At 39.2% G+C, this 17,443-nt stretch overlaps 2 protein-coding genes across 4 annotated transcripts in view; both read left to right on the forward strand.

The window, feature by feature from the left end:
- add3b (adducin 3 (gamma) b) overlaps positions 1-3,209 on the forward strand; it is a 34,749-nt gene extending 31,540 nt beyond the window's left edge. For all 3 annotated transcript variants that reach the window (XM_015032866.1, XM_015032867.1, XM_015032868.1), the window contains 3 exons: positions 72-195; positions 1,212-1,307; positions 1,654-3,209. In XM_015032866.1, coding sequence (XP_014888352.1) covers positions 72-195; positions 1,212-1,307; positions 1,654-1,904 — 471 coding nt within the window. In that variant the 3' untranslated portion in view covers positions 1,905-3,209. The remainder of the gene's footprint in view (positions 1-71; positions 196-1,211; positions 1,308-1,653) is intronic.
- A 5,522-nt stretch (positions 3,210-8,731) lies between these two features.
- On the forward strand, positions 8,732-16,954 carry LOC106947693 (max-interacting protein 1-like). Its single transcript, XM_015032869.1, has 6 exons — positions 8,732-9,179; positions 11,255-11,357; positions 11,547-11,576; positions 12,636-12,750; positions 14,692-14,863; positions 14,962-16,954. The coding sequence occupies exons 1-6, from the start codon at positions 8,945-8,947 to the stop codon at positions 15,123-15,125; spliced, it is 819 nt and encodes a 272-aa protein (XP_014888355.1). The 5' UTR covers positions 8,732-8,944; the 3' UTR covers positions 15,126-16,954.
- The last annotated feature ends 489 nt before the right edge of the window (positions 16,955-17,443 follow it).

Below are 17,443 nucleotides of genomic sequence, written 5' to 3' on the forward strand. Positions count from 1 at the left end.
GGGGGGGGGTGAAGTAGCAGCTTATAAGTCTAGAAATTACAGTGATAAAATTTGACTTCTCTTTCCTCCAGGCTTTCATCATTGAAGATGAGGAGCTGACCCGGACTCTTCCTCCCAACCCCTTCAATGATCTCACCGAGAAGGAGCTGGAAGAATATAAGAGCCTGGTGGAAAGAAAGCAGCAAGGGCAAGAAGGTATTATTGTTGTTGTTGCTATTATTATTACTGTTATTATTAGTACTAGTAGTAGCAGAAGTAGTAGTATTGTCATTACAGTAATCAGATTGTGTCTCCCATGGCAGAGCAAAAGGGAACAGTGTCTGATTTTCAGATCTTTCTGACGGTAGATAAGATTGCTTTCACTTGTAGATACCGCCCGATCCTCAATCACCCAAAATGTAAGAAATCGGGGCTGATTGGTTCACCGCCGCTCCCTCCAATAAAACACAAGTGTCACTGGAGGGTGCCTCTGTCTCTGTAATGAAACAATTTTCATTGGGTTCATGTAATATAACCTTTTTTTTCTTAGGAACTAAATTATGACTTTCCATTAGCCGTAAGCACCAACTATCAAAATGAGCAGAAACCAAACCCAGTTTGTTATTTAGCAAATCTACATAACAAACTGAATCGCTAAATACATTATTTTTTTAATTAATATTGTAATATATTGAGATGATATTATAATACATGGAGATGCACCTGTACACAGCAGCTTATTAGATTGTCTTCCAGGCAGTTCATTAGTCCATCCCAGAGTGGGATCATTTCTGCCGGGGGAAACGTTAAGGCAAGATGAGCAGGAAGCCTTGAAGTTTCCTGCAAACAAGCGTTGGGACACACAGCTGTCAGCCCTGTGCTTGGCGCTGTTCAGTCGGCTCACAGGACGATGAGGGACGAGCAGCAAAGACTTCAATCTTGTCAAACCCTTCATGTCTCGGTTGTTACTGCAGGCAGGAATGAAATGTGCGTGCAGGAGAGGAATGTGTTTACGACTGTGCAGCAGAGTGTCACCTTTATTCCCTTAATAACGTGTCATTTCTGAAACACGTCAACTTTAGCAGATCTGTGCAGCTTGTTTAATAATTTTGGTTTGTGTTACTTTGGTTTGTGCGTTGCGACGCTGACAGCGTCTGAGCAACTATCAGACGAAGGAGTGGCTGCCACGTTGGATGGTTAACCGCCCTTTTATGATTTCATGTCTTTTGTAGAGGATGAAGATGCAACTGATGCTGATGAGATGACCACATTCGATGGCTCCACCATCTCCCTGTCACTTTCTCCGATAATGACACCAGCGAAACAAGGTAACCGGAAAATCAGCTGTCTCACAAAATGATTCATGCTCCTTGGATATTTTCACACGTCAACATAGTAGGGTCGTATGTGATTGAAAGTAGAACGTAGCTGTGAAGTAAAATGGAAAAAGTCCTAATAAGTACAAATCAGAAACATCCCCCCGCTTACTCTGACCCCACCATATAAAATGTATAATCAATCTGTCTGTCGATCTAATTTTACTTTAAAATATGATCAAATCCAAGGAGCAGGAATGCTTTTGTAAATCACAGTATAGCAAATTGATGGTTTAGCTCGTGATTAAATGAGGCGCTTTCTGCAGCTCGTCTCCGACTCAGTCTTATGTGTCAACAGATTCAATACCCAACGGTAAGGACCACTTGTCTGAGCTGGAGGAGGATCTGAGCATCGAGGTATCCAAGCTGAGCGTGAGCACTTCAGAAACAGTGGAAATCTCCATAACAACGAGGGAGAAGACGGGGGAGGCCCAGACCCCAGAGAGCCAGAGCAAGTCCCCCAAGAAAAAGAAAAACAAGTTCCGCACTCCCTCATTCCTAAAAAAGAGTAAGAAAAAGAAGGAGGAGAAGGGAAAGACGGAAGCTTGAGTTTTTTTTTTTTTTTTTTTTTACATGAGGGGGGGAAAGCGTGAAATGAAAGCCTTATTTTCGTTGTGTTGAAGGGAAGTGAAATAAGAGAAATGGTCTGATAGGAGAGCCTTCTGTGTGTTTCCCCTTATTCACAGCTATCTTTCCAAGTTCTTTCAATATATATTTTTTTTATTAATTTGTGACTGACCACTGAGAGCTTCAAATGAATCGTAAATCAGATCACGAGCGAATGCAAAACGGCATTCCTATACTTCTTACCCATGTTTATAATGGGCTGTCATCTGTATCATAAAGTGTAGTTCATACAATGAAACATCAAGTTGGAATCCCTTAAACTGTCGTGTGTTTCTTATTATTGCACAAATTGTTGAATGTATTCGGCAATCTAGGATTTTCTAAAAACACGTTTAGCTAACAGTGACAGAAGTAGTTTTAAAAGTTTTAACGTTATAACGATGTTTAGCTTTAGAAACAGTATGATTTGTATTTGATCTTTGAATCTAATCGTAGTTATATTTACATGTAATAATATATGTGGGTTTATATGACATGTATAACAGTATAGTGTTTGGTAGTAAATGATTTGATGGCCTTTATTTACTCACACACTAAAACATGCTGTGATGAATCGGACGGTATCAATCCATGTCGTTTTCTACACGTGTTCACATGTTTGCTGCTTTTACGGTATTCGTGATGAGGAATCGAACTGTGACTAATAGAGGAAGCTGATTAAGTGACTGTTTATGACTTTGACTTTTACTAATAGCTACTTTTTTATATATTATGGGATGGCGGTTATGTAAGTGCCAAGTGTGGATTGCAGCAAGTGGATTTGAGGACTTGGTTTTGTTTGTTAAACTTGTCAAAATGAAGGTATCGGGCTGTAAAGCTTTTCTTCTTGCTCACTGTTGGAGTTTTTCATGAAGTACAATGGAGGATTGTATATTTTTAACCCAGTCAATAATGTGAATGATGAGTTTGAACCCAAAGGGAGTGAACTTTTTTTTGTAAATAGTTTTGTTTTTGTGCAGTTCCTTTGTTATGCTAAGCCAAATGGAAACGACTCTTTAAAAACGTGACAGAACAATCTAATATCAATATTTTAACACTCCCTATATCACAATGTAGTTTTACTTACTTTGATTAAGCTCCATATTTTTTTTTTTTTTGCGTTTACATTTGTATTGCTAGTGTGTGCTTGTGTTTCCCCTTTTGTTTACATTGCTCTTTGTATTGCCTTATTTCAGTGTTGGCCTTTTTAATACTGCCTTCTAGCTGAATAAAACATTTCTTCCTTAAGTTGTTCTCACTTCTCGTCATTTTCTAATAAGATATGCAACTCATTTTTAAAATCCAAAATCCACTGACATGCAGAAAAGAAAAAGATGCAATTTGATTTAGATTTTTTTTTTTTTTTTTTTTGCTAGACAAAATTACACTTCCCATTTAAAATAAAGCTTTTCCCAACAGGCCCCCCCCCCCCTTCTTAAAATGCACTAAACTCTCCCCCCCAACCATCAGAAAACAACGCATTCATTCCGTCTGGTGATAATTGCCCACGTGAAGCTGCATAATCAGCCTTCAGCCATGATATGAATGAGCGTTGTCATGGTAAAACCCTGAGTGTGGGGGCTGTGAAGACAAAAGAGGGGATTTGGTGTCTCCAACAGGTGTTCGTGGTGGGGGAAGTGACGGGATCTGCACCTTCACGACCCCCTTAAACCACACACACACGCACACACCTCCATAAAACACATGGAGAGGAAGATTAGTTTTGTTTTTTTCTGTTAATTAAGGCTGTAAATGCATCTTTCCATTTATTAGATTTTTACCATTTTTGTGCTTGACCACCATCAGACTCCATATTTGCTAAATGAGCGTGTGGATAACAAAGCTCAGTTTAGTTTCTGCCCTGTCTGCAGCAGGCTGCAGAGGGTAAAGAGCAGGTGACAAATGTCTGACCTGTAGCAGCGTTGAGCTCTGACCTCTGGACAAAGGGTCTCTATTGTCGAGAAACAACTATAGAATCAACAGACCACCAGTATGCTATGAACCTTTTACATTTTTTCACATTGAACTACAAATCTTAATGTATTTCATTGGAATATTATTTGATGGACCAACACAGAGAAAATTATACTTTTACAAACATTTTTGAACAAAACAGTACTTGGAGAGCATTTGTAATAACTTGACATGAATAAAGCTGTTTTATGAAGATCTTGAGATTTGAAAGAGAAAATTAATTAAAGCATCATTGAGACCAAGAACTAAAGTTAAAGAAGACAACAGTTTCCCACATGTTGAGCACCTCAAAATCCCGTGTTCAATCAGTAGCCCAGAAATCATAAAGAGTATGGCATAAATGGAAAGTTACCAAGACGGATCATTCATGAGAGAAGCAGCCAACATGACCACAGTTACTCTGGAAGAGTAGCAGAGATCCATAAGGTAAGACGATCTGGTGGGGGGAAAAAAAGCCACAATGCGTCTCATTTGTAGTTTTCCACAAGTCGAATAGTAAACATGTTGAAGATGACAGATCAAATCAAGATCTGACGTTTTGGCCCAACATGCAAAACACCTTTCCCTCAACACGCTACGCCTCAGTATGGACAGGGAAGCTGTTCACAACTGATGTGAAGATGGCAATCCTTGAAGAAAACCTTATTTTTTTTCCCTTTTTTTTTTTTTGCTGTTACTTTATATTCTCAAAGCACCCTTAACTCCTGTAATGGTGGCAAGAACATAGCAAAGTTGTGAAAAGTGTATTTAACATCTCAATGAGCACAACTCATCCTTTGTCCCATCCTAGGTAGGGACGACAACCATTAAAGTTATAGCATGAGCCACAGTGGAATGGGTTAAAACGGAGCTACACACGTAACTCAGTTTATCTGAGACCAGATAAATAGATATCTAGATAGCTAGAGAGATAATGTGTTTTTCAGTTTAAAAAATAAGCAGCACCGTGTGTCTTTGCCTCTGCTATGATGACAGGAGAGCCACTGGTGTAATCCTCAGGCTTTTCAGATTACTCCAGTTGGGGTCACATTCTACACCAACCTACCGCGGGTCAGCTTTCCACTCCCTGGCTATCACTCAGCCAGTCGGCACACAAGCCTCACAGCACAGATGAAGCTTTTTTTTTTTTTTTTTTTTTTGGTGAAAACCTTTTAGGTTCCCTCCCCCACTGATCTCTCAGTGCAAATCTGTCCTTTTTGAGCACACGGGTCCAGAGAGCTATTGGAGCAGAGGGTGATGTCTGAGTTGCACACATCAGAGCTGCTGCAGCAGTGAAAACTCGGTAAAGTGGAGTTTTTAAACGTGCAAACCGGCAGAAATGCAGATGAGCATCTTTGCCTTTATTGACCAGATTATGAGGTATCAGGGCTCCAGGCCTCACCAGGCGGCTGATATAAGCTCCATGGGAGGGTGAACTCTCTTTCACTCGGTCGTCCGTTACAGGCCTGGCCACATCTGCAGCAGGCGAGCCATCTGCACCTATTGTCTCAGAGCCACAACACGGCGGCGCACGCATGGCTGGCCTCGTAAAGGCAAGCGAGCTCCTTTCCCCTCTGTTCTCTGCCATCTCTCGTAGCGAAGGGGGAACATGACTTCTTCATCTGACAAAAGCAACAAACAGCAAACAGACGTCAAACTGAAAAGAGCTTTTGTTTCAAGGTTAGCTTTATGAAACAGGAGATAACATTAAACATCAGTGAGGTCATTGTCACCACCAGACACATGGAGATGACAGAAAGGATGGGTTGTGCTCATTGATATATTAAATATACTTTCACAACTTTGCTATGTTCTTTCCACTGTAATGGGAGTTTGTAGTGCTTTGAGGACATTAAGTGAAGCGAAAAATATTAGCACAGGTACATCTTTAAAAATGGGAAAACAGTGAAAAAGCTTAGCGTATTTTGTCACTTCAGAAAGTGGAACTCATGTAGTATTTATATTAATCACACAGTTACCTGTTTCAAGCTTACAGATAATAAAAACCCTAAATTCAGTGTCTCAGAAATTTTAACCTCACACAAAGCCAATTAAAAAATAAACATTTTCAATGTACAAATGTTACGTAATTGCCATAATTCTCTCTGACTACAAAGATGTCCAGAAGACAATCACATACATCGTCCACAATGAGAGTAAGATACAAAACGTCACTGCTAATGAAGCTGGATGTTCACAGAGTGAGGTATCCAAGCATATTAATAGGAAGTTGAGTGTAAAGGGAAAACAAAATATGATAGGGAAAAGTGCAACCAGGAGAACCGCAGCCATGTGACAATTGTCCAGCAAAATCCATACCAGAATGCTGAGAAGCCTAATAAGTACGGTTGGGGCCACTCAGCATAGACCAATCCACATATGGGATACAAATATCACAGAGTTCATATCAAGCCAGGCCTGAACCTCAAACCATCACCAACTGCGACGTTCTGGGATGCCATGTTGTCTGGTGACGTTGATCCACTGTGTTTCATGAAAGCCACGGTCATAGCTCATAGCCATCAGTCAGGAAATTCTACAGCACTTCATGCTTCATTCTGCTGATAACTTTAATGGAGATGCTGATTTCATTTTCCAGCTGGACTTGGTGTCTCTCCCACACTGCCAGTGCCAAAGGTACCAAAAGCTAGCTCAGTGTTCCAGTTCTTGATTAGCCAGCATTAGCAAGCTCCTCTAACCAAACCTGCATGGTATGTTCTATGGCATTCTGTCAAGATTCAAGTTTTTTCAGCCTTGTAAAGAATAATAATCTGCTCTGAATGAATCAGAGGCTTCTGGTTTGAGTCTGAGAAAGCAGTCATTTGATTTTTAGGCAATGAGAACACCTAGGAGTAAAAAATAAATTAAATGTAGCTACTAGGTCTTATGGGCGACATAGTTGCGTGGATGTTTTGCGAGGACTGTATTTCATACAAAGAATACATATAAAACCATACCACTTAAAAGTGTTTCAATTTGTTGGGATTTTTAGCAAACAGCTAATAAGCCACTATTTTAAAATGGTGATGTCACAAACTTAGCCCTGAGCGTGATAAGCATAACACCAGTAAGTTTCAAGCGCTGTCCCAAGACTATGTAGGGCATAAGGCTGAATTTAATTTGGATGGTACATTTCTATCTGTGCCCTTTACAAAGAGACTGCGTTTCTTCGAAAATCACACAAGTGGATTGTGTTCCATTTGCAAGTTGGAAAATATCCCCGAGACTTGCAATTAATCACGGCAATGATTTTTAGCAATCATCAATAGGCATGTATTTGTCTCATTTTTGTGAACTTAAATACTTAAGGGATTGAGCTGCACTATTTCCCACTGCTTTAATGAGATAACAATCATCAGAAGAGCTAATAAATAGTTTATACCTGCAGCTTTAACTGCACCTTCCACAGCAGCCGTACTGGATTCAATGTCAGCGCTGTTCCTGGACCTCCAACTCCACCAGTCAGAACTCCAACTTTAAGGGACCCTTCTTGTTTTATTCTGACTAGAAACTTGGAAAATCCAACTCAAAGACACAAAGAGAGCACACCACTGGAGATTGGTTCTATGCTTTGCAAGTCCTAAAGAAAAAGGCTAATACTTTTGTTTCTTATATTCTTATAAGCAGTTCTAGAAAGTTTGTGGCATGAGCAGAATTTTTTTAAAATTCGTGATTATAAATGACTTTGTTAAAATATTAAAATATATTACATTATTTTGTAACTATGTATAAGTTGTGAGTAACTGGCGCATTAGCAAACCTGTCCTAGCTGAAACCAAGTGATCCTGTGGTTCTCAGCTGGACTAAGCAGTCACAGTGTTCACTAACACCAGCCGTGGTTACAGGCACTTTGCTTTACAAACTCCACAAACGAGCTCAGCAAAGTCAACAAAATGTTTGCTTTCTTTTTGCTTTTGTATAGAGCTTAGGGTATTTCTACAAACAATGGTATGCTCACAAGTACGTTGTTCACATGGAAAAATATAAGCAACCTACAATAAAAGGTACACTTTTATATGTATGCAACTTTTCTATGTAAACATCAGGTCAAAAAGAAACTTTTGAACTTTTGGACATATATTTGCTTGAACTTTCTTCAGGAAGTTATTGCTTAGGCACAAATTGGTCTTCCAAACAGACAATAACTATCACAAAACTACTCTGTATTTTTAAAATGTCTATCACAAAGCCCTGACCACTTATGGAGAATTTGTGAATTGAGGTGATAAAGTTGTGTGAACCTATAAACTTCACTCAGATACATCAGTTCTGTCAAAATTCAAGCAAACTACAGAGAGAAGCTTGCGTAAGGACAGCCATAATAGTTCAGACAAGTTATGTAGTTTAAGGAAATTGGAACAACAGCAACAACAACAACAACAACAACAAAGTACATGTTTCAGGAATTTGAAGAAAGAAAATGTTTTGCTTATTGTTCTAATGTTTATCTACTAGAAACTAACTGACCAAAAATAGCAAAGGCTTTGTCTGGATTAATGTCAGACAGATAGCTACAGATCTTTTTCGACACAAGGTATTTGAATACTGACTGCCATGGCTGCAGATGACATCCAAGTTGAACTCATACTGTGGCAACAAATTACTTAGAAATCAGTGTGCACAAAATAAAAAAAAATATGTATATTGTTGGTTTTTTTTTGTTTTGTTTTTTTCCGATGTAATAAAGTGGCTTTTCTACTAGCTCAAGCAGCCTTTATAGTCGCATTTGCCGTTCTCCTGCAGTATTGATAATGAGGATTTATTATGGAACAGTTGACAATGAATGCAATGTGCATGCGTTAGTGGGAGGGATTATCCACCAAGTAGGGCAAGTGGCTAAGGCTAAGGACTGCAATTCCATCCAGCCTAGTTCATTTCAGTCATCCGCTCTGAGCACACACACTCACACACATACGTGCACAGGACAAGGGGAGCACATTTCTGCGCAAGCTCTTCCCCACAATAGTAATAATAATAATAATAATAACAATAATAATAAAGAGCCTTCAGTGAAAGGAAGAGGGGGTAAAATGGTAAAGTACATTCGACAGCATAGCAGCGAGCTGGGAAGCGAAGAGGTCCTGTCGGAGTCTGACGCGTCCAAGGAGCAGCAGGAGAGATTCGGAGAGATGTCCGGCTGTTCTTTCAGCGACGCTTTCTACTCCAAATGTTCCGCAATGGACCAGATCGGGACTTTCATGCGGAACGTGCAAGTGCTGCTGGATGCGGCCAGTTACATTGAAAGCGCTGAGAAGAGCAACGGAAGTAAGTAAACAAACGGGACATTTAATGCGCCGAGCAGACAACAATAGAGAGCGAGGGCGACAAAAGACGCGCAGCGGACAGATTGCACTGCTGGCCCGAGCGGCGGCTGCGACGTTTCACCTGCTGCTTCCTATTAAACCCGAGCTCTTTTGAGGCTGACACATTCAAACGGGGCTCGTTTGCAGACGAGTTTGGAAATGCATTGAAGTAGGAAATTGGGAGAACAATCGGTTCATCGGAAGCAACGTCTTGCAGCCGCCTCTCGCTGCTGTTTAAGATGATTATTTTGCCACTATTAGATTATTTCTAGTTTTTGTTTGTTTGTTTTTTTTTTAAATTACGTGCACAATTTTAATGAGCCTTCCTTATGTGCACTTGAGTCCACATTATTATAGCCTATTTGCGGCTTCCCATTTCTACGCCTAGCATTTATATATATATTTTTTTATTTAACAGAACCTATCCCCGGTTTATGTCCTTTAAGTTTACACATTCACTGGGAATACGTCATGTTTACAGCCCTTCTATCGTAACCGAGACTCCGATTTGGATTTTATTTCCTCTTGGCTTTCCAAATAATCAGCCCTGCTGCCCTGGTCTCTGAAAGCTGCTGCTTCCTTGTATGTGTTGTTCACATGGTTTACGCATGGAACAAATTGCAAAGTTTCTATTGGTCGGAAGCCACGTCCCCAACCCCTGGTCCACAGCAGCTAACCAATGGCAGGCAGGTTTTATTTCTGACGTCTTATGTTACCGAGAATAGTGGTTCATGGGAACTGTAGGAAACAGGATCCCAAACCAACACTAATTCTACTGTCAAAGGGGAGTAGGATAATGACACAACATTATGGCGAGGGAACAATTTAACAAGCTTTTCCCGTTTATTCTGACCTTTTGTAAACTGATAGATATATCCTCAATGGTCACTTTATTGGGTACACCTTTGCTGGTATTGTTTTAATTATTTGCAGCATATTTAGGTCCATACTGACATGATAGCATTCCAGAGTGCCCAGCTGGTTTGTTTGAGATTTGGTGATTATATATATATATATATATATATATATATATATATATATATATATATATATATATATATATATATATATATATATTTTATGACATTTATTACATGATGTATTCTCCTGTTGGAAGTGAGATGGACAAAGTCAGCAGCAATTCTAAGGACGTCTGTGATGTTTAAATGATGTTCACTTGATACCAAAGGGTCAAAGAGCATCAAGAAAGCATCCCTGCTGTCACCAATAGCCTGAAATCTAGATATAAGTCAGGATGGAATCATTCTTTTATGTTGCTTATGCCAGATCTTGATCTTGTGTGAGCCTGTGCAAACTGTCGCTTCAGTTCCCTGTTCGTAGCTGACAGCAGGTCTTCTAACAGACTCATGCGAAGAACAAATATGATTATCATTATCAAAATGCAACCAATATAGCAGCTCCATGTAGCTGCTTGAAGGTCTCCCGCACCAACAGGAAGAACACCGGAATTGTTAAGAAAGAGACGTTTGCAGATATAGCTGACCGTCAGCCATAGAAAGGGAGCTTTCTGTTTGACAACTTTCACTCTCCGCTTGACTGCGAGACACTACAGAAATTGTATTAAAACATAGGATATGTCATACTTCAAGACTTTAAACATAAACTATGCATTATGTCGCTTGATAATTTTCTTATAGCTGTAAATATATTTGCAAAATTAGATTTATCATCAAGAAACATACATATTTGGTTGATCTATGAAAGAAATGTCTTCGGCAATGGTTAGCAGATGTAGTTGGAAGTTACTGAAATTTAGCTTCACACAACCCCGTGTCAGTTCTGGCAACAGAGCATCAACATTTTCATTTGCTTGTTTGTTTGTTTCCATAATTCAGTTTTTTTTTGTTGTTGTTTGTTTTATTGCATGGACCTTTTTACAATTTAATATGTAAACTTCAGGTCATATTTGGTCACTTTTATCAAGTAAATTCACCCTTCTTTGTAGTTGTGGCAGATTCAATAAAATAAAAATATTAATTCTCTATTTCCATTTATTTTTTTCCCCCCTCTTATCAGAATGTGAGCATGGTTATGCTTCAGCATACCCTGAAGCACAGATTGCACATCAACAAAAACATCGCAAATTCAAGAACAGGAAAGTGGACAATATGCACAACAGGTAAGTTAACACGATTGACTTGCTGCAAGATCCCCAATACTCATCATGTCATATTATCTTTGTTAATGACTGAATTATAGCTTCAGTGTGTTGGGTTTGGTGTTTGCACACAGTACGCTTATGCTGCTGTGGATCTGGTTTCTCTATCAATTAAATAATTGACAGTAAATGTTTTAATGCTTTCAACAGATCAGCACATAATGAGCTGGAAAAGAACAGGTGAGTGAAGCAAGGTCCTCTCAATGCACATTTTAACTTTCGAGACATCCACACTACAAACAAATCTAAATCTGGTGCATGCTTAACACTTGTGCATGACAGCGAGTATAAAACTTGAGAGAAAGGAGGAATAAATCAAAAATAAGAAAAAAAGTCTATTCTTATCTGCAAGTTTCATAATGGGAGCTCCAGGTGCAAAAGCCCACAACGTTCCTTCCCTCAGCCACATTTGCATATCTTGGGCAAATGCTAAATACATCAGCCATATAATTTCAAAATAAGATGTGCTGCAGGACTGTAAATTAACTTATCGCCACAGCACCTTAAGGGAACTCTTATAAAGAAGAGCTTTGTCGTTTCCGTACCAGATGTCGGCGTAGATTTTTGCAAGGCAAAATAGAGCACGGCCGCAGTGTAGCAACACTGTTCCTCGAGGACATGCAGAAATTTCCCCAGTCAGCAAATGGGAAGCGTCCGTTTCCAGACAACAGGGTTCCTTCCTGAAAGATTTCCAGCTGCGAAAGCCGACTGCCGTTTGCTTTTGCTTCCCCCGTGATGAGGTTTCTGCTTTAAACGGGGAGCTAAGGAACGCCAGTCAACCTTTTATTCGAAACTTAAATCATCAGCCATATGCATGTGTAAGTGCAACCTTCAAACAAACAAAAAAAAAGAGAAACACCCTAAAGGAAGATTCAGAAGAGATTACTCTAATTTACAAAATGGAGGCCAATGCAGATATGACATCATGATTTGACCTACATTTTACTCCATTATATGCAGGCATACTGAGAGTCCTTTTGCCAGTTATTGTGCTCACTCAGACTGCAGAGGAGTCTCTGGATTGCACAGCAATAGATGACTTCAGCAACTTTGAGATCTCGACCCACATTTATGCCTTCATTTGAAACACGATTAATAACAATATAAAATAGCTATTTTTCAAAGCCTTTTTCTTTTGTTTGTTTTTTTTTAGCGGTCATGTTCAGTGCGGGGAATGCAATGTACTCGCTGTGCTAAGTCCCTGCAGAGAAATTACCTGAACAATGTCTCCTCCCACAGGCGAGCACATCTCCGCCTGTGTTTGGAGAGGTTGAAGTCACTCATCCCTCTGGGACCAGACTGCAGCCGGCACACCACACTGGGACTGCTCAACAAGGCCAAAGCACACATCAAGGTGTGGTAGTGTGAGAGCTGTGGGAGAGGGGACTGCTGAAGGCTTCCCCCTTTTTTTTATTGGCTTTTAGAAATACTTCTCATGAGGGCGGCTTTGTTTTTGTTCAGGTTTCACCACAAAGTAGTCGCTGGGTGATATAGGTTTTAGAAAAACTTCAGAAACAGTGGAAAACACGTCGTTTCAGGTTATGAAACACATTTTAATGTTAGACAAGTGTAGCTAGGGTAAAGCATTTTGTAACTCGTTTCAAACTAACTGAAGCCTGTGTGAAAATCTAAATGCCCCTCAAAGTTTAACGATGTATTATAATGCATTGGCTGTGCCTAACCATGTTTTTAGGCAGCTGAGTTGTATTTCACTTGCCACACCCAGGCCTGATTACTGCCAGACTTCATGTGGAGTAAACATGAAGCCTAAAAGGCTTAAAAAGCCAAAACCCATTACCAATCAAAAAAAAAAAAAAAAAAAAAAAACAGACAAGAAGCTGGCACAAAACAAATAGAGAGAACACAAACAATATCTAGAGCACTATAAGTGTTCAGGATTAAACAAAAAGGAAGAGAGGAGAAAACTGGAGGAAAATGACATCATTGTGAAAGGTGCAGTTTGAAAACAGCTACTGACCAAAAATAACCCCCAGGTCTGTTTAACATTTGCCAGAAAACATCTTGATTGTCCTCAAACTCTATGGTACGTTTGCAGCTGTAGCACATTCACCCAATGTTCAGACGATGGATGATCCTTGAGATGTTTAAAGCTTGGGATATTGTTTTGTAATTTATATTGCTTTAAACTTTTCTCCAGCTTTCTTACTGACCCTGACTTGATTTTCATGATGCAGTTTGTCCACTAATATTTTCTGACACACAGATTGAGTCTATTTACTAACTGGGTGACTCTTAAGGCAATTTATTTTGGCGCCATCACGTGAAACATTTCTAATCGAACTAATTTGATTTTTGTAGCTCCAGCATTGACCTCTGGTATTAACACAGGTTAGCTTAGCGGACCACAGCGTCTAGGCGACACAAGACAGAGGAGCTAAATAAAACCAAAAAAAATTAAGCTTAAAAGCGTCCGCCACTTAGCACAGCAAATATAAGTCAAATCATTTTTGAAGTGGAGTAGAGGTTGGAGGGAAGCCATATAAAAAAATACTATCCTGGCGACGGCCTACAAGAGTTCAACACCTGGAGGTGCAATAAGTGAGAAAGCTGAAATGTTTGCCGTTGACACTGGATTTGTACAATTAAAGTCCAGAAACCGAGGCTTTCTAAAAGTTACTGTAGTTTTATTTTTAGAACGTGAGGCTGTGTATTTAAAGGGTGGAGCAGGTGCAGCTGGCAGAGGGCCATTAAGCCTGCGGGCATAAAAACAAAGCAAACCAAAATCAACAGCTGTTTTGCAGAGAGCAGTGATAAAAGCTCTTCTCCCTTGTATGAAGGCAATAACGTGAAAAGCTCTGTTAGCGTTAGATGTTTGACACGTCTTTAACTTTATACAAGTCTTTATTTAAACAGTAATATTGGTCTCTGCTGGGGTTTCCCCCCTCCCCCGCCCCCTTGATCATGTCCACATTTTGTCATGTTGAATTTATAAACTTCAAATGTAGCTTACTGGGACTATTGTGTTATAGACCAACATAAAGTAGAGGATATTGGTTGTAAGGGAAATGAAATGTGCCTCTCAAAGGCTTTTACAAAAAAAAAAGAAATATCTAAAATGTTAAAAATTATATATTTTTATTAATTTGTCGATGAATAAAAAATAAGAATGTCATAAAAATTTGTTTAAGTCACCATAAGCCTTTACGAGACTGTTCCGATGATCCAGAAGTGATGCACACAAATTACAAGCACTTTCTTTACATTTCTTCAACTACAAGAGCTCTTTAATTAGAAATGAACATTACCTTTTTTTTTTTCTTCTCTCTCTCTAAAGAAACTTGAAGAGGTAGACCGAAGGAGTCAGCACCAACTGGAGACCTTAGAAAGGGAGCAGAGGCACCTACAGAGGCAGCTGGCTCTGCTGCAGTCTCATGGAGAAAGAGAGAGGGTCCGCACAGACAGCCTTGGCTCCCGCATGGACTCGGACCGCTCGGAGTCTGACAGAGGTCAGTGTCGCAATGAAACCCTTTATTTACTCTTTTTTTTTTCAATGGTTGATTACTTATCGATTGTGATTTTTTTTTTTTTTTTTTCCTGGATGCAGAGGAAATCGAAGTGGACGTGGAAAGCACTGAGTTCTCCCATGGAGAAATGGACAGTGTTAGCACTAGTGGTGCAAGCGACCTGGACGACCACAGCAGCCGGCAGAGCTCGGCCAGTGACGAGGGCTACTCCACCTGCAGTCTGAAACTTGCCTTCTCTGCTTAAACAACCAGCCTATACCTACACTGAAGCTGCGATCTTTTTATGGCTTTCTCCGTTCAAAGTACCAGCCTAGAGCTCAGTTCTCCCTCGATCTTCTTCAAACGAACCAGCCTCCCCACATGAATAGTCAAATGTAACTCTTCCCAGAACCAGCCTTAAGTTCAGTACACTCCCCTTCAAAAAAATAATAATAATAATTAAAAAAAAAAGCAGCAGCCATCTCTCTACCACATTATTACAATAATACAACTTTGGTAATGTACAACCGTTATCAAAACATCGTTCCCTTTACCTTTTGTAAGTTCAAGTGAACTATACTCGTTTTAAAAGTCGATCCCATTGAGGACCGGTTATTTAACCAGTGTCAAACACTGAAGGAGGAACTCTGCTTTAAACAAGCTGATATTAAAAAAAAAAAAAAAAAAAAAAAAACCAGCAAATCCCATTTTCACACACACACAACCAGCGAAGAGCTCACCATTGGAAACATCTGCGCCATATGCCTTGTAAGAAAAAAAAAAAAAAAAAAAAAAAGCCCTTCGTTTCCCCCACTGGATAACACGTCCAGACAGCACTTCTTGTTAACGTACAAGCCGGCAAGGGCTAAAATATAGCTTGCATTCCAAAATACGCTCCACAAGTCTGTTTTCTCACGCTTTAGGATCCACAAATCAATCCTTGATTTCATGTGGCATCCCTCTTCTTCAACAAAACAGTCCAATCAAGACACAGGTGGCACGTGGTCCACCTGTTACTCCTAATATATTTTGCATGATTCTATTTATTTTTGATATATTTAATTGTACTTTAGTTGTGCTTGAATGGCAAACCTTTCATCACTGTTTCATCACTGTTTTTAAATGTCTGCCAAACTGACAGTAGGAAGCTCCACAAGAAGCATTTGCTGTGCTATGAGTTTAACCCATTGCTCAGTGTTTAAATGCTTTCACACTGTGTGCAAATTCAATGAGTTTAGTCGGTAATAAGCTAATCTAGCACTTGTCCAAGCACAAAGCTCAAGCAATAATGTCTACTTTGATCATGTGTGTAACGTTGGCTGGGTTTGACAATTTTTTTCTCCTCCTCCCCATCCGTCCAATTCCAAATACGAGGATATACACTTGCTTTTGGTAGTAGAATCAGCGACTAATAATCAGCAGTAAAATGATTGTAATTGACTTGAAACGCTATGGTGCATGTGTTCTTCTTGAATGTAGCCTTTCTAATATTGTAATGTATTTTGAATTGACAAGTCTCATAATATTAATAATAATAATGTTGGTAGCATGAACAGCAAGTGACAGAATATTGGTTTTGGTTTATACGTCAGTGTTTAATACTGTATCGTTTTGTTTTTGTTTTGTACTGTAGCTGAGAAAGGAAAAATTGAATTTTTTGACATTTGAAGACTTTCCACTGAAATTCAGAATATATTTAATACTAAACTGCACAGCTGACTTGTTTCAACAATTGAAACCAAAAATAGATATTTCAATATGATCATTTATCTGCGTTCTTCTGAACAAAGTCCTAAGTAAATCACCACCAATTTGTGTCTTAACGTGGGGATTGTCCAACGCCTCGTCGTTGGAGATCGGTCCCCTACCCAGCACGTTTGGGGAAACTGCAAAAAAATAAAAAATAAAATAAAATAAATGCACTATTTAAAGAAAATGTCAATTATGTCAAGGCACAATGCTTTTTCTTATGCTTACCAAGCCGTCCAAGGTGACTTTTGTGCGAAATACGTGCTGCTGGTCCCCTGCTAACAATTTGTTACAACTCCTGGAAACTATTCCTAGAATCTTAATAAAACCTTTAAAACACAAAAACATGCTTATGTTGTGTTTTTTAAGCTTCCGGTGAGGGTTTACGTACAGTACATCACAAATGATGCAATTAAAAAGTAAGTAAAAATTAAAACTCACTTTTTCCTTTATAGTCACATTTCAAGCATTCATTTCTGTTAATTGTGATCGTTAATGAAACCCCAACATTCTGTTTCTCAGAAAATGAGATTAAGACTAATTTAAAGGTTTCTTTTAAGTACAGAATTGCTATAGCCTACATGAACACAGACAAGCCTGCTGACTTGACAGTTGTCCAATAACCAAGATTACTTTAATGATGTTCTATGTTACTATGATGTACCTTTGCCAGCAATTTTAAATCATACTGTTTTACTGCTTAACTGAAGTCAGGATTTTATTTTTGTTGGGCATCTCCAAAAGGCTTCACATTTTAGCTTAATTGTACTGAGTGTAAAAGTCTCTGCTGCCATCTGCAGGGTTAACAGCACCTATACTACATTGAGAGAAAAA

The sequence above is a fragment of the Poecilia latipinna genome, unplaced genomic scaffold, assembly GCF_001443285.1.
Source record: "Poecilia latipinna isolate Pla-1442-1.1 unplaced genomic scaffold, P_latipinna-1.0 Scaffold252, whole genome shotgun sequence".
In the NCBI taxonomy this organism is placed as follows: Eukaryota; Metazoa; Chordata; class Actinopteri; order Cyprinodontiformes; family Poeciliidae; genus Poecilia; species Poecilia latipinna.